Source organism: Ursus americanus, chromosome 28 (assembly GCF_024610735.1).
Source record: "Ursus americanus isolate L20-20 chromosome 28, mUrsAme1.1.p, whole genome shotgun sequence".
NCBI lineage: Eukaryota > Metazoa > Chordata > Mammalia > Carnivora > Ursidae > Ursus > Ursus americanus.
The window spans coordinates 25,049,470-25,073,633 of record NC_142154.1 but is presented as its reverse complement, the minus strand read 5'-3'; the positions used below and the strand labels follow the sequence as shown (position 1 = coordinate 25,073,633).

Here is a 24,164-nt window from a genome sequence, read left to right as displayed (position 1 = left end):
TGAGGGGAAGTTTGAGTTCTTTTTAGTCAGAACCCATTGTGGGTAGATTGCTGTATGTGCAGGAATGTATTTTACATGTCATGAGTGAACATCTATTAGAGTCTCTTGAGATGAAATCTTCCCTTCATGTAAAATGAATGATAAACTAGTGTGTTTCGATCAGCAGGATGACTGAGGTCAGGGAGAAGAGAATGGTTGGATTCAGAAGACAGATTATTGGTATGTACATCCTATATATATATAATTTCATAAGAGTTGCCAATGACACCCAAATATTGAGTGGTTTTAAAACAAGAAGCATCAATAAAATTTTTAAGGTAAAATTGAACCAAACGTATGTTATAAAATTGTTCTCAGGTTATTTTCCTTCCAAGAAGAATTTCACTAGAAAATCCATTTCCCTCCAGAACTTTTTCAAAGACATAACAGGTTGAAATTCTTCATATTTAGATATTATATAAATTCATAAAGTTGAAAATTATGTTTGAAGAAGACTGACTTTGGGCCACCTTCCATGGGAACTCAGTGATTTGGTGGGACATGAAACAATTCCTTTGGTCACGGTGCCTCCAAACAACGGCCAGGTGTGGGAAGGTAGTTTATGCATAAGAGACAGAACAAGGATGCTAGTAGGTGAAATTCTCCAATAGAGTAGAAATTTTATTAAGCCAATAGGTTCAACCTGTTTCTCCACAAATATTTATTGTTATTTTATGTTTTAAGCTGAATTTGCTAGGTAGAACCCAATTGGCCTGTGGCCTATGTAGCAACTATCAAATCAAAAGGCAGGGAGTTGACAGGAAGAAAAACAATGGGCTGGACTATCTCACACTGTATATAGACTCAGTCCTTGAAAACTGGGTGATAGTATCCCAATATATTTGCATTCACTTGATATGAATGATGTTCATAAAAATAAACAGATTCATCTAATTTTACTTTTCTAGCCTCTTCCACTCCCATCCCTTTCTGGATGGTCTGCATCCAGTAAATTGTGCAAAATCAGTACTTTTATATATTCTCTGTGTATATTATTTTACCTTTTTTCTGAGTAATAATTGTATTGACAATAGACAATTAAAATAAGATTCTATGGTTTCCAGTAAAATTAATTCAGTTTTCTGGGTGAGGAAAATGAGAAGCACAGAGATACCGGTACCAAAATTTTAGTACCAAAATTTTAATAATGCCAAAGCATTATTAATGAACTGGTAGGACTTTTTCTTTTTCCTATCAATGGTGGGAAGCTTCTGCAGGTCTTGTGAAGTACATACTGGCATCCAGTTATAACAAAGAACTAACATCAAGAAGCAAGTTAGTTTTGTGTTAGAAAAATATCAAAAGAGTAATAATTTCAGGGGATTTTTTTCTTTGGGATTTTGCTACATATTCATACTCAAAGTATAAAATAATTTTTGTTCATCAAAATATATCATTGATGATAGCCATTGCCCTAGTTTTTGCATCTAAGGTTGATTTGAATTGAAAGTTAATATTCCCTAAGAAATTTTTAAATTCTATCTACATTTCTTTCACACTCTGGAAAACATTTTTGAGACAAAGTCTTGTGAATGCTATATATCTGTCTTTGCAAGATGAAGATAATCACTGAACCTGTAATAGCATAACATAAGCAAGACACATACTCTGGGGTTGTGTTTTGGTCTAGTAAAACCGAACTAAGGTTAAGTGTTGAACTTCGGCTGAACTAGTCCCAGAACCCAACGTTAAAAATACTGCTGACTCTCGGTAGTTTGGAGTAAAGTGGTAGCTGATGTTCAGAGACAATCAACATCATTGAATTCAGCAACATAAGAATTTTGAAAATCATGTTTTTTTCCTCAATTGGAAACTTGTGGATGATGCATATACACGCTTCCCAAGCCCAGGGTGAGATTATTTGATAAAGGAAGGCTAGGTAACAATGATGGTGCCAGAATAAAAGAGACCACAGGGAGAGGAAACTGGGTCAAAACTCACTGCAGTTCACACTTGAACTCAGACTCCCCGGGAACGTGGGGCTGAGGTCAGCATGAGTGTGTCCCAGCAAGCAGTGGCTTCACAAACGTGGGCACTGGTACCTCCAACGGCTGCGACGGAAAATTATAGAAGGAGTCTTGGCCCAAGAGAGCTTCTTGGATATTTGCTTGCATGTCTTACAGATTTCTTGGCAATGATAATTGTCAACTGCTTCCAATATCCAAAAACCATTCATAAACGTCACCAAGCTACAGATTCAATAAGGGATTAGCAAGAATATCACTTTAAAACTCAGTTAATGTGTGTGTGTGTGTGTGTGTGTGTGCTCACGCATGTGTATGAGTGTGAAACACATAATAGAAATATTTGCCACTTACTCCTGTACTGCTCAAAGGTGATGTATAACTTAAATAAACTGAGCAGTGTCCTTCCTTCCTACTCCAGTTGGTTACTAGTGGTCTGGGGAGGGTGAAAGATAAAGAAGGAAACCTAGTGCTCTTCACTCATCACCACAGCAACATTTAGAGATACAGGTATCCAACCCAATAGACCAAGTTGAAGAGCAGGAACGATGTAGGGAAAAAGACTCGGGAATATGAGTCCAGCTCCAAGATGTCTATGTGAATACGCCCTTTTCTCCAAGATCCTGATTTGCATTCTTCATAGCAGCAGAAGAAGCTCTGACAGTCTTTGCCATCCAGACATTCATAGACACAGGTATCTTCAAATTCCTGCCAGTACACAGAATTGTTTAAAGTGATCATTGCAGGTGGTGGTGGCCTCATGTCGAGGAGAGAATAGTTCTGTAGGCAACAAGAACAACACAAAAATCATCATGAAATGTAATAAGAACAGCCTGAGGTGAATCAAGCAATAAGTGCATGATATGTCTGTCTTTTAGATAAAGAGAATAATGCCATGCCCCTTCCCAAACACCCCCCATCACTGTACTGGACAGTTTGATCTTTGAAAGTTCAATCTGCCAATTCAATATTTGCAAATTTAATGCAAAAAGAGTACAGTGAAGTTTTCAAAACTTGCATATCTCAGATTATTAATGAGGGAGGCTGAACACATTTTCAAATGTATATTAACCATTTCAAGTTTCTTTCTTTTTTTTTTTTAAAGATTTTATTTATTTATGTGACAGAGAGACAGCCAGCGAGAGAGGGAACACAGCAGGGGGAGTGGGAGAGGAAGAAGCAGGCTCATAGCAGAAGAGCCTGATGTGGGACTCAATCCCGGATCACCAGGATCATGCCCTGAGCCGAAGGCAGACGCTTTAATGACTGCGCTACCCAGGCGCCCCCCCATTTCAAGTTTCTGTTCTTCCTACTATTCAGTTGATTGGGAGTAAATATGTACATGTTGTATATAAACCCTTAAATGTTAAGCAGTACATTTCAAATGTAGAGAGATTAATTTTTTTCCATAACTAGTAAATACTAAAAACTATGCTATATAAGAATGATGAGAGAATCTTCTTGTTCCATGTAATTAACGTAAAAAATTAGCTTTTAGTGTGTGATTGCCAGACACCACTTGTCATATCAAGAGTCACAGCCAAAAATGTGTACAATTGGAATATTTTAATTTCTACTTCCCAAGCTCTCCTTCTGATGTTGAAAAGTCAATGCAGGGCAGGTAAAGGAAAGGGAATGACTTACGTTCACTCATAAATGAGAGGAATCACTCTTAAACTTGAGAAGTGGCTTCGAATAGACTTGTCAATTCCTAAGACACTTGCTCGAGTTCTTCCAAATAACTATGAATTATGTATCAAATTGAAGTCTGTCAAGAGGATATATTTCTAAATTTGACTGAATAATGTGAAAGAACTAAAATTCATAGTAGCCTTTCTGCTTTAGTTTTATTTGTGCTGGTTGAACTGAGAGACTGAAGTGTGCCAGTGAAAGTGGTGGAGGCTGAAATCAAGGGAGAAGTGGATGAACAAACCCAGTTCTCAGCTGGCTAGAGCCTTTGTCCCTTGCTAGGAGAGAGACCTTTCAGAATTCATTCATCTTGAGTACCTCTTATACAGTTGGTCCTGCAACATGGATTTCAACAGTGCAGATCCCCTTACAGGCAGATTTTTTTTCAATAAATACAAGCCCAGTACTACAAATGTATTTACTTTTCCTTATGATTTTCTTAATAACATTTTTCTCTATTTTATGTTAATGTAAGAATATAGTATATAATACATGTAACATACAAAATATATGTTAATCAGCGATATATGTTATTGGTAAGGCTTCCACTCAGCAGTAGACTACAAGTAGTTAAGTATTTGGGGAGTCAAAAGTTATACATGGATATTCAACTGCATGTGTTGGGGGGTCAGCACCCCTAACTCCTGCTTTATTGGGTCAACCGTATTTCTTTTGAAGGTCAACTGTAGCTTTACCAGAAACAATTGTTACAAGGAAACTTTGTTACCCTTTCTTTCTACTTATGGATGTTAGTTTGAATATGCCATAACTGTCTGGAGTCAAAAACCAGAGAAAAGCAAGTAAAAGTGTAAAGCATGCATCATCACAGCTGGTAGCCTTTTGGGGCATCGTTTTAATTGAGAAGTGTCTGCGTGTGTGGTTTAACCTAAAGTGAGATGTCCTGGACCACATGTTCACTAAGCATTGCCTACTCCACACATAGAAATGGCCACTCAGGAGTGTCATGGTGCGGCCTTCTATCTTCCTCCACAACTCAGGACAATGGACAGAAACAAAAGCTTTATTGTTCTATAGGCTCTACTGTGGACACATGTCTAGGTTAATGATTCTTAACCCTGAGTGGATATAAAAATCACCAGGGGTGATTTGCTGGAAAAAATATATATGGTCCACTGCATTTGAGGAATCTGCATCTTTCTGGCAAGCTTCAGTCGGAAAAATCTGCCTTTATTAAATAATAATTGCATGTGTGTTCTGATAGTGTTCAGTCAGATATTCATCTTTTTATTTTGTTTAATAATAATTTTTTATTATGTTATGTTAGTCACCATACAGTATATCCTTAGTTTTTGATGTAGTGCTTCAACCCTTTGTGCCTGTGTAGTGACACAGAGATGAGAAGCCGGCCGTTACTGGCAGGACAGGCCTAAAGGAAGATGTTGACAGAGAAAAGGCATCAGAAGGCTCTGAAGGGGTGGGGACAGCTCACTAGAGATCTAAAGGGTGACAAGAGGAGCTGCAGGCAAATAAGCAGCAAGGTTCTGGGGGCAAGAGAAATCCCTATTTCACTTCTTCATTTGGCAAACTAAAAACTCATCGTTGAAACATATAAATAAGCCTGATCTAATAATTAGGAGAGTTCGATTTATACCTTTATAGCTCACTGTTTTGAAATAAAACTAATTGCATTTTATAATATTGCAATAAAACTTAGGATGCTTAAAGCCCTAGATAGCCATATGATAAATTGTTATACTTTTTAAAATGCACACCTCTCATTTGTTATCAAAATTTCAAACTGTGCTCAAAATGGAGATTTTAATTAATGAGTCCTCAAGGTCATCTGCAGCCAAGCAGGATCCAGGACTCACTCTTGCTTTGCCTGCATGTATAATGCAGTCCTATGACTTCCCTGGAAACGCTATGCTTCCTGGATGGCAGGTACTACTGCACATATGAAGTGTTAGCCTTGCAGTTTACAGGTTAGGAAACTGTGGCACAGTGATGTTCAGACAGCTTGCCCCCAAATGCACACATGATTGTTAGTGGGACCTGGCTCCTGTCCCTCATTGCTCAGAGGCTGCTCATCTCTGTGACTGTTGGTGATAGCAGCCCTTTAACTAGCCTACCCCTGTGATTCTTTCAGAATAGAATTGGATGATAATTGTCAATGTCTTCCATTCCATTCATCCAACCTTGGAAAATTCCCTTTTTCTTTGGCTATTTTATGAACTTTTGTTGAAGATCTCTCTGTGTCTTCTCACCTGGCCTAGAGCCCTTTCTCTCTGAATTGTTTTTCTATGTACTTTCTTCAAGGTCATTACACTTTCCCTCTTGAAAAAACCAAACAATTCTTGCAGCTTTGTGAAAATTTCTTTTTTCTCTATGTTAAACGATTCTTTCTTTTGGCAGTATCTTTTCTATATCGAAGATGTCAATATTTCTTCTTCCACTCTCAACCCCCTGGCTGGGTGTGATAATGTGCTTTCTGGGCCGCAGGCTATTTGTTGTGACTTGTCTCTGTTACAGCATCCCCACTCGCAATCCTTTCCATTACTTTTCAGTCTGTTGCTATTTGGAAGCATTTCCTGGCAAATCTGTATGTTCTCTATGGCTTCCCACAGCTGTAAAAGTGGTTTCACCACTCACCTTCTGTCAGAACTAAAATGATACACTTGCAGAATATAGATAACCAAGCAGTCTCCTTGAAAAAGCGTGTTGAAATGCATTAAACATGAATTACTGATCAGCAGTTAGAAAACCATGTATGGGTGTGCATAAAGCATTCGGTGTAATTAGTGAATTGATATGTATAAAGGGATGCCAGTAGTTATATATAAATTTTGTTATACAATAAAAAGGTAGTCCACATCAGCAATTTTAAAACATTTCTCCACTTTTTAGTTTATTTATTTATTTAATTTTATTTTATTTTAATTTTATTATGTTATTTATTTTATTTTATTTTATTTTATTTATTTTATTTTTATATGTTATGTTAGTCGCCATACAGTACATCATTAGATTTTGATCTGGTGTTCCATGATTCATTGTTTGTGTATAACACCCAGTGATCTATGCAATATGTGCCCTTCTTAATACTCATCACTAAGCTAACCCATCCCCCCACCCCCTCTCCCCTTTGACACCCTCAGTTTGTTACACGGAGTCCATAGTCTCTCATGGTTCATCTCCCCCTCCGATTGATCACCACATTCATTTTCCCCTTCCTTCTCCTAATGTCCTCCATGCTATTCCTTATGTTCCACATGTAAGTGAAACCATATGATAATTGTCTTTCTCTGCTTGACTTATTTCACTTAGCATAATCCCCTCCAGTTCTACCCATGTTGATGCAAATGGTGGGTATTCATCCTCTGATGGCTGAGTAATATTCCATTGTATATATGGACCACAACTTCTTTATCTATTGGTCTATTGAAGGGCAGCTCAGCTCCTTCCACAGTTTGGTTATTGTGGACAATGCTGCTATGAACATTGGAGTGCACGTGCTCCTTCTTTTCACTACATCTGTACCGTTGGGGTAAATACCCAGTGGGGCAATTGTTGGGTCATAGGGTAGCTCTATTTTTAACTTTTTGAGGAACCTCCATACTGTTTTCCAAAGTGGCTGTACCAATTTGAATTCCCACCAACAGTATAAGAGTGTTCACCTTCTTCCACACCCTCTCCAACATTTGTTGTTCTTTGCCTTGTCAATTTTTGCCATTCTAACTGGAGTAAGGTGGTATCTCAAAGTTGTTTTGATTTGAATTTCCCTGATGGCTAATGATGTTGAAAATATTTCATGTGTCTGTTACCCATTGGTATGTCTTCTTTGGAGAAGTTTCTGTTTATGTCTTCTGCCCATTTTTTGACTTGATTATTTATTTTTGGGCTGTTGAGTTTGAGAAGTTCTTTAGAGATCGTGAATACCAGCCCTTTATCTGTAGTGCCATTTGCAAATATCTTCTTCCATTCTGTGGGTTGCCTCTTTGTTTTGATGACTGGTTCCTTTGCTGTGCAGAAGCTTTTTATCTTGATGAAGTCCCAAAAGTTCATTTTTTTCTGAAAAGGTTCCCTTGCCTTTGGGGACATGTCTTGAAAGAACTTGCTGTGGCCACTGTAGAAGATGCCACTGCTTATGTTCTTCTGTAGGATTTTGATGGATTCCTGTCTCACATCGAGGTCTTTCATCTATTTTGAGTTAATTTTTGTGTATGGTGTAAGAGAATGAGTGAGTTTCATTCTTCTGTATATAGCTGTCAAATTTTACAAGCACTGTTTATTGAAGAGACTGTCCTTTTTCCATTGGATATTTTTTCCTGCTTTGACAAAATCAGTTGTCCATCGATTTGAGGGTCCATTTCTGGGCTCTATGTTCTGTTCCACTGATCTATGTGTCTGTTTTTGTGCCAATACCAGGCTGTCTTAGTCATCACAGCTTTGTAATATAGCTTGAAATCAGGCAACATAATGCCCCTAGCTTTGTTTTTCTTTTTCAACATTTCATTGGTGATTTGGGGTCTTTTTTGGTTCCATACAAATTTTAGGATTATTTGTTCCAGCATTTTGAAAAATGCCATTGGTATTTTGATCAGGATGGCATTGAAAGTATAGATTGCTCTGGGCAGCATAGACATTTTAACTATGTTTATTCTTCCAATCCATGAGCATGGAATGTTTTTCCATCTTTTTGTGTCTTCCTCAAATTCTTTCATAAGTGTTCTGTAGTTTCTAGAGTATAGATGCATTACCCCTTTGGACAGGTTTATTCCAAGGTATCTTGTGGTTTTGGGCACTATTATAAATGGAACTGATTCCTTCAATTTCTCCTTCTACACTTACATTGTTAGTGTATAGATCTCTGTGCATTGATTTTGTATCCTGCCACATTACTGAATTGCTGTATGAGTTCTAGTAATTTGGATAGTGGAGTCTTTTGGGTTTTCCTCATAAAGTATCATGTCATCTGTGGAGAGAGAGAGTTTGACTTCTTCTTTGCCAATTTGAATACTTTTTATTTCTTTTTGTTGCCTGATTGCTGTTGCTAGGACTTCTAGTATTATGTTGAGCAATAATAGCAAGAGTGGGCATCCTTGTCATGATCTTAAGGGAAAGGCTCTCAGCTTTTCCCCATTGAGCATGATATTTGCTGTGGACTTTCATAGATGGTTTTTATGATATTGAGGAGCATAGCCTCTATCCCTATACTCAAGAGTTTTAATCGGGAAAGGATGCTGTATTTTGTCAAATGCTTTTTCTGCACCAGTTGAGAGGATCATGTGGTTCTTGTCTCTTCTTTCATTAATGTGTTCTATCACATTGACTGATTTGCAAATATTGAACCACCCTTGCATCACAGGAATCAATCCCACCTGGTCATAATGGATGATCCTTTTAATGTGCTGTTGGATCCTATGGGCTAAGATCTTGGTGAGTATTTTGGCATCCATATTCATCAGGGATATCGATCTGTAATTCTCCTTTTTGGTGGAGTCTTTGCCTGTTTTGGGATCAGGGTAATGCTGGCCTCACAGAATGACTTTGGAAGTTTTCCTTCTGTTTCTATTTTTTGAAACAGCTTCAGGAGAATAGGTATTATTTCTTCTTTGAATGTGTGGTAGAATTCCCCTGGGAATCCATCAGGCCCCTAGACTCTTGTTTTTTGGGAGGTTTTTTTTTTTTTTTTTTTTTAATCACTGCTTCAATTTCGTTACTGGTTATTGGTCTATTCAAGTTGTCAATTTTTTTCCTGTTTCTTGGTAGTTTATAGGTTTCCAGGATTGCATCCATTTCTTCCAAGTTGCTTAGTTTATTGTCATATAGTTGTTGGTAATAATTTCTAATAATTGTTTCTATTTCCTTGGTGTTAGTCATGATCTCTCCCTTTTCATTCATTATTTTATTAATTTGGGTCCTTTCTTTTTTCTTTTGGATAAGTCAGAACAGTGGCTTATCGATCTTATTAATTCTTTCAAAGAACCAGCTTCTAGTTTCGTTGATCTGCTATACTGTATTTCTGGTTTCTAATTCATTAATCTCTTCTCTAATCTTAATTATTTCTCTTCTCCTGCATGGTTTAGGGTTTATTTGTTGTTCTTTCTCCAGTTCTTTAAGGTGTAAAGTTAGTTTGTGTATTTGGATTTTTCTATTTTTTTGAGAGAGGCTTGGATGGCTATGTATTTCCCCCTTAGGACCGCCTTTGCAGTATCCCATAGGTTTGGGGCAGAGGTGTTTTCATTCTAATTGGTTTCCATGAAATTTTTAAGTTATTCTTTGATTTCCTGTTTGATCTGAACATTCTTAAGCAGGACAGTCCTTAGCTTCTAAGTGTTTGAATTCCTTCCAACTTTTTCTTGTGATTGAGTTCCAGTTTCAAAGCATTGTGGTCTGAGAATATGCGGGGAAAAATCTCAATATTTTGTTGTTGGTTGAGACCTGATTTGTGACCCAGTATGTGGTCTGTTCTGGAGAAACTTCCCTGTGCATTCCAGAAGAATGAGTGTTCTGTTGTTTTAAGATGGAATGTTCTGTATATATGTATGAGGTCATCTGGTCCTGTGTGTCATTCAAAGCTCTTGTTTCTTTTTTGAACTTCTGCTTAGATGCTCTGTCTATTGCTGAGAGTGGAGCATTGAGGTCTCCTACTATTGAAGTATTATTATCAATATGTTTCTTTATTTTGGTTAACAGTTGGCTTATGTAGTTGGCTACTCCCACGTTGGGGGCATAGATATTTCCAATTGTTAGATCCTCTTGTTGGATAGACCCTTTAAGAATGATATAGTGTCCTTCTGTATCTCTTACTACAGTCTTCACCTTAAAATATAATTTGTCTGATATGAGAATTGCTACCAGCTTTCTTTTGAGGTTCTGTTGGCATGAAAAATGGTTCTCTATCCCCTCACTTTAAATCTGGAGGTATCTCTAGGTTCAAAATGAGTCTCTTGTAGAAAGCATATGGATGGGTCCTGTCTTTTTAACCAATCTGCAACCCTGTGCCATTTCATGGGAGCATTTAGGCCGTTCACACTAGGAGTGATTATTGAAAGATATGATTTTATTGTCATCATATTGCCTGTGAAGTCCTTGTTTCTATAGATTGTCTCTGTAAATTTCTGTTCTATGTCACTCTTGGGGTCTTCCTCCTTTTATAGAACCCCCTTAATATTTCTTGTAGGGTCAGTTTGGTGGTCACGTATTCTTTCATTTCCTACCCGTCTTGGAAGCTCCTTGTCTCTCCATCCATTCTGAATGACAGCCTTGCTGGATAAAGTATCCTTGGCTGCATGTTCTTCTCATTTAGTACACTGAATATGTCTTGCCGGCCCTTTCTGGCTTGCCAGGTCTCTGTGGATAGGTCTGACATTATTCTGATGTTCCTCCCTCTGTACATAAGAAATCTCTTCCCCCTTGCCAAGATTGTTTCCCTGGATCTAAGAGTTGTGAATTGTACTATTATATGTTGTGGTGTTGGTCTGTTCTCATTGATCTTGGGTGGGGTCCTCTCTGCCTCTTGGACACAAATGCTTGCTTCCTTCCCCAGATTAGGAGAGTTCTCAGTTACAATTTGCTCAAATATATCTTCTAGACCTCTCTTTCTCCACCCCCTCAGGGATCCCAATAATTCTGATATTGGAACATTTCATTGAGTCATTAATCTCTCTGTTTGATCCTTTCTGTTTTAATCTATTTTTCATATGCCACCTCAGTTTCCTTCTCTTCTATCATCGTATCCTTGAGCTCACTAATGCATTCTTCTGCCTTGTTTACCCTGGCAGTCAGAGTACCCAGTTTAGACTGCATTTCTTTCATAGCATTTTTACGTTTGGTCTGATTAGATCTCACATTTCTGCCCGTAGAGATTCTATATTGTCACTACTATTTTTTCTCAAGCCTAGATATTGCCTTCATTTTTGTTACTCTGAAGTCTATTTCTGACATCTTGGTTTTATCCATGTCCATTAGCTCTGTGGCCAAGGCCACAGTCTCTGCTTCTTTTCTTTGCTGGGAGTTTCTCCTCTTAGTCATTCTGTTGAGGGGTGGCTGAGGGAATGTACAGAGTCCAAAGCATTAACCACAACCCAAGCAAGATGCATCTGTTTTATAGGTAACTTGGGGTTGCCGTCCTCTTGTTCTTTCAGCCTGTCTTCTGGGGGAGTGCCCTTTTGCACTGTTACTCATGCAACCTAGTTTGGGCGTAGTTGCCCTGGCCCCATGAAAGGGGGATGGGCTCAATGAAAACTGATTTTGGGGGGCTTTTGTTCTCTGGTAGCTTTCCCTGGGGTCTTTCTGTGTCTCTTCTGAGAGTTTGAGCAGAAGTGACCATATCCATACCTCTGACTCAGAACAGAGAAATCACCATCTGCTCTTCACTGAACTCTCCAGGCCACACTGTCTCCGTTTCTGACTGTGCCGCTAAAAACTGCAATCTCCTGGGTTGTGCGCCTCATAGCAGCACTCCTAGCTGTCACTCCCAGCCCAGGCAAGTCTCTGTCCTTTGTGCTTCTAAAACCGCAAGCCACCCCCAGTTCGCATGTGTGCACCTGTAGCTTCCAGTTTCAGTCTGGGGGGCTGCCCTAAAGTCCTTTCCCTGCTACTACCAGTGTAAGAGTCTGTGCCTGGTCCCTGTTGTGGGAGGCTTTTGCCTTCCTGGTGCAAGTTCAGGGAGGCTTCCTACCCTTCTGTTTATCTTCTGATATCTGCCCACAGAATCGTGGCTCCCCGTTTCATACCTCATGATCAACCACCAGAGATATTCTGTTTGTAGAGATCCAGATATATCTTCTTACATCTCAGGCTGATTTCGTAGGGGTTCAGAATGGTCTAGTAGATTTCCAGCTCAATTCAGAGGGCTGGTTGAAATAGGGTCCCCTACTCCTCTGCCATCTTTTTTCACCCCCTATTTTGTATCTCTCTCCATTTTTCAATAGTTAGAGTCTTACCTCAAGCCACATACTAAAAATTCAGATGAATTAATAATTTAATGTAACAATATTGTAAATTGTTGAAACTTAACCACTATTTATAGAGCTTAATTTCTTCATATTTCAGTTTTCTCATCAGTAGAATGGGTTTTTTGAAGATAAAATGAATTGATACATGAAAACAGTTAAAACATAGTGTCCAAAAGAGTAAGTGCTCAAAAGAAAGTGAAGGGGGTTAGACCATTCTGAGCAAGAGGTAGAGACCACAAAAGTGAAGGCTGATACATTTTCAACAGGAGATTTAAAACCATGCATATGGAAATAAGCACAAGAAATGACAGTGACAATATTGCCATAAAACTTAAATAAAACTACATAACAAAAACATATTAATATCCTTAATTTTCGGTATGTGATTATATAAGTTTTATGTTTTATAAAATACAAAATATGTAATACATAGTATAAATAACTGGAAGATTGCTACTTTAAAAAAGTTAAAAGAATAATAAGTTAACAAGGTTATATAAAAAATTTTTCATAAAAGCCAAAGACACAAAAATAATTCACAAAAACAGAAATGCAAATAAAAAATAAGCAAGTGAAAATATTCAACTTTATCAATAATCAAAGAAATGCCAAAGTAACAGTTTGCAAAAGCCATTTTTCTGTTGTGCTATCAAACCTAATACAGGGAGAGTTCTGGGAGCTGAGTGTCCCACACTGCTAATGGAGCCAAGCAGCCCTTTTGGCCCAGCCATTTTGCTTCTAGGAATTTATATTAAGTTAATAGTCACAGGCTTATACAAAATTGCAGTGATAAGAATATGCATGAAAGTGAGAAGGTGTGAATTAGCCCAGTTTCCAGCCAAGGTTATCTGCGCATCAAACATGAACATATAATGCAATCATTAAAATGATCTTATAAAATAATATTTATAACATAGAAACTTATTCATAACATTTTGAGTTAAAAAACAGATATATGCATGTATATGCTAATCCCTAGGTAGAAGGATTACGATTAATATTTTCCTTTATTTTCCAAATTGGATATTTAAAAAGTATACACATTTTTAAAGGTGTTATGTACGTTACTCATTGCTCTTCAATACATGCATACATAAAACATAACATATCATTCAACCTTAGTTTAGTAAGAGTTCTCAGAAATATTTGCACCTTCAATGCTATACATACGGAGGGGGCTTGTAGACTTATTCGTTCATGAATCCATCTTGAGGACTCTGGATGTAATAACTACGGGAAAAACAGAAAAAAAAAATAACCAGAAAACTTCTGTGGAAGTCTGCATCATAGATCACCTTAGTTAAGAGCAATCTTTGAGGTATGATTACATCAATCCATGTCACTAGTAGGTGAAGCTGAAGAGGTGCATTCAGGTCATATTCATATCTTCCAAATATCTCTCTTGTTTTTTTGACATCTTACTGAAGTAGCTATTTATATAACATTGTATAAGATCCTTAGGAATAAGGATAATTTTTACTACACCCCAGAACAATAGAATACTCATTCTTTTCGAATGCACACGGAACTTTCTCCAGAATAGACCATATACTGGGTCACAAAACAGGTCTCAACCGATACCAAAAGACTGAAATTATTCCCTGCATATTCTCAGACCACAATGATTTGAAATTGGAACTCAATCACAAGGAAAAATTTGGAAGAAACTCAAGCAGTTGGAAACTAAGAACCATCCTGCTCAAGAATGATTCAATAAACCAGGAAATTAAAAATCAATTTAAACAATTTATGGAGACCAACGAGAATGAAAACCCAAGGGTCCAAAACCTATGAGACACTGCAAAGGCAGTCCTAAGGGGAAAATACATAGCCATCCAAGCCTCACTCAAAAGATTAGAAAAACCTAAAATGCAGTTTTTATATTCTCACCTCAAGAAGCTGGATCTGGAACAGAAGAACAGGCCTAACCCACGCACAAGAAAGCAGTTAATCAAGATTAGAGCAGAGATCAATGAATTAGAAACCAGGAGCACAGTAGAGCAGATCAACAGAACTAGAAGCTGGTTCTTTGAAAGAATAAATAAGATCAATAAGCCACTGGACAGACTTATTCAAAGAATAGAGAAAGGACCCAAATTAATGAAATTATGAATGAAAGGGGAGAGATCACGACCGACACCAATGAATTGGAAGGATCGTTAGAACTTTCATCAACAGCTTTATGCCAATAAATTAAACAACCTGGAAGAAATGGAGGTCTTCCTGGAAACCTATAAACTACCAAGGCTGAAAACAGGAAAAAAATTGATTATTTAAACAGGCAGATTGAAGCAGTGATCAAAAACCTCCCCCAAAACAAGAGTCCAGGGCCTGATGGATTCCCCGGGGAATTCTACCAAACATTCAAAGAAAAAATAATACCTATTCTCCTGAAGCTGTTTCAAAAAATAGAAACAGAAGGAAAGCTACCAAACTCATTCTATGAGGCCAGTATTACCTTGATCCCCAAACCAGGCAAAGAACCCATCAAAAAGGAGAATTACAGACCGATATCCCTGATGAATATGGACGCCAAAATTCTCAACAAGGTCCTGGATAATAGGATCCAATAGTACATTAAAAGGATTATCCATCATGACCAAATGGGATTCATCCCTGGGATGCAGGGGTGGTTCAACATTCGCAAATCGACCCGTGTGATAGATCATATCAACAAGAAAAGAGTCAAGAATCATCTGATCCTCTCAATTGATGCAGAAAAAGCATTTGACAAAATAAAGCATCCTATCCTGATTAAAACCCTACAGAGTGTAGGGATAGAGGGTACATTCTCAATTTCATAAAAACCATCTATGAAAAGCCTACAGCAAATATCATTCTCAATGGGGAAAAGCTGGAAGCCTTTCCCTTAAGATCAAGAATACGACAAGGATGCTCACTTTCGCCATTATTATTCAACATAGTACTAGAAGTCCTTGCAACAGCAATCAGACAACAAAAAGGGATAAAAGGTATCCAAATGGGCAAAGAAGAAGTCAAACTGTGTCTCTTCGCAGATGACATGATACTCTATATGGAAAACCCAAAAGAATCCACCCCCAAACTACTAGAAGTTATAGAGCAATTCAGTGATGTGGCGGGATACAAAATCAATGCTCAGAAATCAGTTGCATTTCTATACATGAACAATGAGACTGAAAGAGAAATTAGGGAATCGATTCCATTTACAATAGCACCAAAAATCATACGTTATCTCGGAATTAACTTAACCAGAGACGTAAAGGACCTATCTTCTAGAAACTACAAATCACTCTTGAAAGACATTGAAGAAGACACAAAAAGATGGAAAAATATTCCATGCTCATGGATGGGAAGAATTAACATAGTTAAAATGTCTATGCTACCCAGAGCAATCTACACTTTCAACACCAATGACATTTTTCAAACAGCTGGAACAAACAGCCCTTAAATTTGTGTGGAACCAAAAAAGGTCCCGAATCTCCAAGGAATTGTTGAAAAGGAAAAACAAAGCTGGGGGCATCACAATGCCAGATTTCAAGCTATACTATAAAGCTGTGATCACAAAGACAGCATAGTACTGGCACAAAAACAGACACATAGACCAATGGAACAGAATAGAGAACCCAGAAATGGACCCTCAGCTCTTTGGGCAGCTAATCTTTGACAAAGCAGGAAAAAACATCCAGTGGAAAAAAGACAGTCTCTTCAATAAATGGTGCTGGGAAAATTGGACAGCTACATGCAAAAGAATGAAACTTGACCACTCTCTCACACCATACACAAAGTTAAACTCCAAATGGATGAAAGACCTCGATGTGAGACAGGAATCCATCAAAATCCTAGAGGAGAACATAGGCAGTAACCTCTTTGACATCGGCCACAGCAATTTTTTTCATGACACATCTCCAAAGACAAGAGAAACAAAAGAAAAAATGAACCTGTGGGACTTCATCAAGATAAAAATCTTCTGCACAGCTAAGGAAACAGTCAAAAAAACTAAGAGGTAGCCCACGGAATGGGAGAATATATTTGCAAATGATGCTACAGATAAAAGACTGGTATCCAAGATCTACAAAGAACTTCTCAAACTCAATACAGAAGAAATAAATAATCAAATAAAAAAATGGGCAGAAGATATGAACAGACACTTTTCCAATGAAGACATACAAAGCTCTAACAGACACATGAAAAAATGTTCACAATCATTAGCCATCAGGGAAATTCAAATCAAAACCACACTAAGATACCACCTTATGCCAGTTAGAATAGCAAAAATTGACAAGGCCGGAAATAACAAATGTTGGAGAGGATTTGGAGAAAGGGGATCCCTCTTACATTGTTGGTGGGAATGCAGGTTGGTATATCCACGTTGGAAAATAGTGTGGAGGTCCCTTAAAAAGTTAAAAATAGAGCTACCTATGATCCAGCAATTGCACTACTGGGTATTTATCCCAAAGATACAGATGTAGTGAAGAGAAGGGCCATATGCATCCCAATGTTCATAGCAGTATTGTCCACAATAGCTAAATCGTGGAAGGAGCTGAGATGCCCTTCAACAGATGACTGGATGAAGAAGATGTGGTTCATATATACAATGGGATATTACTCAGCCATCAAAAAGAACGATTTCTCAACATTTGCTGCAACATGTACAGGACTGGAGGAGATAATGCTAAGGGAAATAAGTCAAGCAGAGAAAGACAATTATCACATGGTTTCCCTCATTTATGGAACATAAGAAATAAGAAGATCGGTAGGAGAAGAAAGGGAAGAAGAAAGGAGGGGTAAGCAGAAGGGGAATGAACCATGAGAGACTATGGACTTTGGGAAATAAACTGAGGGCTTCGGGGAGGGGGTGGTGGGGGAATGGGATAGGCTGGTGATGGGTATTAAGGAGGGCACGTATTGTATGGTGCACTGGGTGTTATATGGAAGTAATGAATTGTGGAACTTTACATCAATAACTAGGGATGTACTGTATGGTGACTAACATAATATAATAAAAAATATTAATAATTTGAAAAAAAGGATAATTTTTGCAAACTACCCCAAAGTCAAGTATTTTTGCAAACTACCCAATGAATGCCTCACTTTTCCAGAAAATCTTTACCACTGGAACTCACCGATGTTTTCTTCTTAGTGGTAGTTGGTTTTCTACAACTTGAATAGTAGTTGAGGGTGGCGTACTCCATCAGAGCAGCAAAGACAAATAAGAAGCACACGGTCACAAAGAGGTCCATGGCAGTCACATAGGACACACGGGGCAAGGAATTCCTGGCAATGGTGCTGAGCGTAGTCATGGTCAGCACTGTGGTGATGCCTGTAGGGGGGATAGTTAATAAGTTGTAAAAGAAGCCATACGAAATGTCTCCACTCCAACAGTGTTTTATTTTTAGGTAAATCCTTCTTGACATTGCATAAATGTAATAATACTTTTAATTTTAATGTCTATATAATTTTGAAAGGAACATTTCCATAAAATTTTTATCATTGTCCATACAATAACATTAAGATACCTGAATTAAGTCAACACATTTCAATTTATTCAGAAATTCTCAAACTGTTTCGGATTTTGTCTTTTAAATATATTTTTAAATAAAGATAGTTTGCAGTCCCCCATACATTCTGTCTGTTCCACATCTCACACTGTTATTCTGCCCAGATAAACTGTTTCCTTTCTTACTTTTTCTTGCTGCAATTTATAAACTCCCACCCCTCTTTAAGACCCAGCTGAAGTACCGCTCTTGATGAGGTGGCATTGCTTATAGCACCCCAGGCAGAGTAGATAACATGTGAATCCGCACTACCCTTACCTTCTATGTGCCTGGTTTCTGCATTAGCACAGAGCATTGCACATGTCTTTATAGTCTTTGCATGTCTGTCTCTCTGAATAAACTGTGTTATCATTACACGCAAAACTGTATTTTGTTCATCATTGCCTACCTGTCATCAAGCATTGTGCCTAGTACATTTTAGGCATTTCAATGAATGCCTCACATAAGAATGCATTGATTCATTGATTAATTAGTTAATTAATAATACTTAGTATTGGTCTGACTTTGACTATTTTATACACATGGGTCAATACTAAATATTTAAACAAAGACTGTGGGAAAGAATCAGAAAACAGACACATATGTGATGGATGGTTTAAAAGGAAAAACAAATTTAAAAAAGGAATAGAGGCTACTAAGCATGAAGAAGAATTAAATGGCTGGATGATAATTATACAAAAGGAGTTAAGGCTAACTTTCCTCTAGATGAGCTCCTGCAAAATCAGAACCTGCTAGACCTGCTGGACAGGCAGGCTAGTGACATGGACTCTGGAATCATAGGAATATTGACATTAACACTCACTACTTCTGTGCTTGGATGAGAATACTGTAAAATATCCAGGGGGGCAGTAATACTTCATGATTGGGTAGACATGATGGATAAATGTGCATTAGTCCCACCTTTGCTGAGCCTCACAGCTCCTGTTTAGTGCCTCCCTGCACCTCCTCAGGAAGGTTGGCCAGAGCCAGTTGGAGAAGGAGGCTAACCACATAGGATAGACAGCTTAGCCATGTGTAAAAGGATATTGACCTGGAAGTCAAAGCCCTTAGCCTTGCTCTGGGCCTTCTCAGCATTTGGTCATGTAAAGTCACAACTTTCTTTGCGTCTGTTTCTTTAATCAGTAAGTGAAAACAGAATGCCAGGCTCTCCATACTGTAGGTGAGGAAAAAATGTTGTGTAAACTTGAAAAGTCTACACTGATGGCAGTTGTGTTTTTGTAAAAATAATGATTTTGTAATAAATATCCAATTTAACTTTATAAAATGTGGTGACCATGTCATGTCTACAGAATATGTAGGTAGGAATTTTTAACTAAATTTGGGGGTTATTAACCTCATTTTTTAAAATGTTTTTTTTATTATATTATGTTAGTCACCATACAGTACATCCCTGGTTTCTGATGTAAAGTTCGATGATTCATTAGTTGCGTATAGCACCCAGTGCACCATGCAATACGTGCCCTCCTTACTACCCATCACCAGTCTATCCCATTCCCCCACCCCCCTCCCCTCTGAAGCCCTCAGTTTGTTTCTCAGAGTCCATAGTCTCTCATGTTTCATTCCCCCTTCTGATTACCCCCCCCCCTTTCTTTATCCCTTTCTTCCCCTACCGATCCTCCTAGTTCTTATGGAACTTAACCTCATTTCTTAAAATTTTTTTATCTCATTCATTTTCTTTTCTCATTCTGGAACCCCAGTTACAGTTATACATCTTCATATTGTCCTACAAATCACTGAGGCTTTGTTCATTTTTAAAAATTTTTTTATCCCTCTCTTCTTCAGATTAGATATTTTATATTTTATATGATGGTCTTCAATTATGCACAACCTTTTTTCCCTGCCATCTTCAATCTACTATTAGGCCCAGTTAGTGAAAATTTTCAATTCAACTATTATACATTTCATTCTAGAGTTTACTTTTTAATATACTTTACCTGCTGCGATTATCCATCTGTTCATTCATTAACATATTTTTCTATAAGTCCTTTAACATTGTTATAATAGCTGTTTTAAAGCTCATGTCTGCTGATTCAACACCAGATTTGTCTTTTTATATTGACTATTTTTTTTCTTGATCATGGGTCACATTTTCCTGCTTCTAAGAATGCCTAATAATTTTTTTGTTTCATACTCAATATTGTGGACGATACAGTACAAAGGTTATGAAGTATATTATCCTTTTTAAAACCATGTTAAATGCTTTCTTATGACAGTTAATTTACTGGTGGTTCTCCTTGATCTTGTTATGGCTTGGTTTAAGATTTATTTAGAGGGGGTCTAGAGTACCCCCCCTTTCGTCTAAGGAACAGCTTTTTCTGGTGTCCTAACCAAATATTCTGGTGTTGATTTCTCCACTCTTCTGGACTGTAAATCTCTTATCCTAAAGCATTTCTAGTATCTCTATCTCCTTAATGTCACTGTGGTGACAGGACTGTCATAGCTTCAAGTTATGCAACCATTACTACATATTATACTGTTTAGAAGCTGATTTTTTTAAGTCATGCTTACTATGAAAGCTGGTATTTGCAATTGTGAGGTCATAACCCCAAGAATTGTTACTAAATTTGTGTTATAACTTTGCTGGATAATTTACCAATTCTGTTATCTATTTTCTATAAGCATGCAAAACTAACACTGATGGGGGTATGACAGGTTAGTTTATCTTGCTCAAACAGTACTTTGTTGGTTGAACAAAGAATAAAGTAACAAATGCAGAAAAAAACACCATGTAATATGAGAGATTTGCAAGGATTTTGAAATTGGGGGAACTCCCTCTTTTCTGAAAAATATTTTTCAGGGAAAACAAACTCTATATTCAGTCTTATATATTACCTGTTTTCACAAATCAAAATATTGAAAGTTGGGTAATATTCCTATCATAAAGAAAAATTGATATAAAAATGTTGCACAATTCTAAAACCACTGGAATTTAGTGTTTTATTAAGAGGACTTTGGGGGTCAGAGGAAAATTCCTGAAAAGACTTTGAGCTTTAGTGTGTAGATTATAGCTGAAAAGAATGATCACTTTCTTGCTTGATGGTAAAGTTGCTATACACAATCAGAACTTTCGTTACGGTTATGTCTTCAGTCCTCAAAGTGTGTGAAAAGTTGTCTCTTTTACACTAATGTAATGAGACTTTTCAGTGTGTCAGATTCCCAGGTTGTGACTACATTTTTATGATGACATCATCCTTAGAGCATAGTATCAGATGATGCAATTGATTTGTTCTTAATCTCTAACCCAACATATTTTAAGTGGCACACTTGGAATTATATTGTCAGAAAGACGAGTCTAATTTGACTACTTGAAACAATCTAAGCACAGTTTATGGAGCCTTCAAATTAGATCAATTACATTTGAACAAGGTCTCTCACAGGAAATATTTTTATGAATAGTTCTGTATTAATATTATACAAAATGGTGGGAGAGTTGAAACTCACCTAATGCTGTTCTTGCTGGTGTAGCATCTTTTTTGATCCAAAATGACACCCAGGATAAAACCACAGTCAGTATACAGGGAATGTATGTTTGAATAGTGAAGTATCCCATTCTTCTACTCAATTCAAAATATATGGTCATGACAACATAATCACCTGTAATAAAACATTGTCAAAAGTAAAACAACTTTCTTTAATTAAAACATAATTCAGGGAAATAATTTTGTTAAATGTATGACTTGGATAAAAATATACAACTACAATAAAGTCAAATTGTGAAATAGGTCAAAATGCTGGTGTTCTTAAACTTATTTTTTACAGACTTTATTTTATCCATGGCTGTGCAAGACATTTTACTGGTCACTGGAAAAGACACACAAACATATTACTTCATAGAGGAGACAGACATGCACGTCTGTTCTGTGACAGACTGTTACTCGATGAGTATTATTGCTTGAATCCTTCTGTATGTTTCATGTTTAAAATCAAGGGTAACACAATAAAATCCAACCTCAAGCAGATCCATAGTCATTTTGCTTTTTCAATAGTAACAGAGCTATCATAAACTTTCATATATAAATTTGTGTAACAATTTTATATTTCTATTTTTATAGCATGATTTTAGCTTATCAACCTTGTATTTTATGTTTTATTTGATATTTTTATGTTGATTTTATCCTTTCATGACTCCAGCAGTTAGGCTGTGCCAACCCAGAAAACAAACAGAAGAAATCATTTTATGACATTCTACTTCCTCCTACTACAGCAAAGACACCCCATAAAAGAGTTGTTACTAGAGATTCCATAAAATTCTCTGAGGGATAGGAGAGGGTGCATGTTTAATACATTAGACATTTTATTTCAAAATCATCTCTATTTCTGTCCTTTCTGGGCAACCTCCCGCTGAGAGCATGTCTGTCCCCCTCCTCCCATTTGACCTTCACTTTTCAACATGCTGAATTCAGCCTTTTGGCACCTGAAACTCACCATGTCCAGACCTGAACTATCATCTTCCCCCACATCAATGCCTGCTTTTCTCTCACCAAAGCCAAGTCCTTCTCACTATGCAAGACAGAAATCCAGAAGCCACCTGTGACTCCTCCTTTTCCCTTCTTCAATTCCTGCATTGCTCTCAATTCCTTTCCCCACAAGTGCTAGATCTTATCACAGTTCCCCACCTATCTCCTAAAAACTAGCCCTTTCCCACTCCAGACCATTCTATGTCCTACCATCAAAAGGATCATTCTAAAACACAAATATGAGCCTATCTCTCTCCTTATAATCCTTCACCAGCATCTTGCTATTCTCATATTATTGTCATGACTTTATTATGGTCTATACCATTCTGCACGCAATGCCCCTTGCCCCTTGCAAAGGAAGTCTTTGCACTCTGGACATCAGAGTTTCCCCAGGTCCTCAAATATACCAAGATCCTTCCCCATGGCCAATAAATCTCTTCTCATCTGCTTAGGGTGCTCTTCTTTTCCTTTCTCCTGTATCCCAATTATTCCATTCACCTTTGAATCTCAGCTTAGAAATCACTTAGTTTACCAGGAAGTCCTCACTGAGCCCCTCCCAACAACTCTTATTAATTCATTTCTATTGCTAATATATTTTTCAGACCAATAAACTGGTTCGTTATAGAATATATCTCTCTTGTTTACCAATATTACTTAATGATAAGCAATTGATTCGTGTTTATTTAATGAAAAGATCATAATGAAAGTCCGATTTTTACTTAAGAAGATTGACAGGGAGACTACATTAAGCCCATATGAAAACTGTCTTCCAATAACTAGAAATTTTTTGTGGTGTTCTGTTGTAGCAATATGCAGAATGGTTGATAGAAACATCAATATTGAGATCATTTTCCAAGAAATGCTTAAAATTTTGAGCAAATTAGCATTTCAGTACAAAGAAATCAGAATGATTAACCTGAAGTAATCAAAAGACACAAAGATGTTTTTCTAACATGAATGCCAAGTTACATCATTTCCTGGGGAAATATTATTGAATTATGTGTGATATTTAAATGCCTATCAATTTTTACATAAAATTTCAATTAAAGGCAACCAGAAAACAAACATAGCCAGAAAAACAAAACATAATAAATCAGTTATGAACACAGCCTTGACGGAATATCCAGAATTGAATAATTTCTTCAGCTACCATTGTGGGTTTCTGAGAAAGATAAAGAGGGACAATTTCAGAGCAGACACACAATTCATTTTAGCAAATCTATCTGCTTCCCCTCAACCTGAAGTAAATGGACTCTCTACACCTGTGCTCAAAATACACCTTTGCCTAACTCAGAAGTCCGCTGAATGTCCCATTATCAGGTATGAAAGACAGATGGACTGTCAGGACCACATTCTGGGGCCTGATCCTATAACTCAGTTGGTTCTTGGTGAGGTTTTGGGACACACCCTAAGAAGCAGTTCCAGAGAGCCCCGTGGTTCTAATATTCCAGCTTCCAGAGTGTACAAATGCCTGAGGAAACAGTGGCAGGAGAAACTGTGGGTTCTAGCTCATTGCCCAACACATAGCCAATGTGCCACTCATCCTAAATTGGAAGG

General features: G+C 37.4%; 1 protein-coding gene across 1 annotated transcript in view; it reads right to left on the bottom strand.

Moving 5' to 3' along the window:
• Nucleotides 1-357: 357 nt before the first annotated feature.
• GABRG3 (gamma-aminobutyric acid type A receptor subunit gamma3) overlaps nucleotides 358-24,164 on the bottom strand; it is a 631,894-nt gene continuing 608,087 nt past the window's right edge. The window contains exons 7-10 of the mRNA XM_045795326.2: nucleotides 21,592-21,744; nucleotides 17,719-17,915; nucleotides 13,784-13,843; nucleotides 358-2,783 (exon numbers count right to left, since the gene is read on the bottom strand). Of these exons, the coding sequence (XP_045651282.2) occupies nucleotides 2,502-2,783; nucleotides 13,784-13,843; nucleotides 17,719-17,915; nucleotides 21,592-21,744 (692 nt within the window). The 3' untranslated portion in view covers nucleotides 358-2,501. The remainder of the gene's footprint in view (nucleotides 2,784-13,783; nucleotides 13,844-17,718; nucleotides 17,916-21,591; nucleotides 21,745-24,164) is intronic.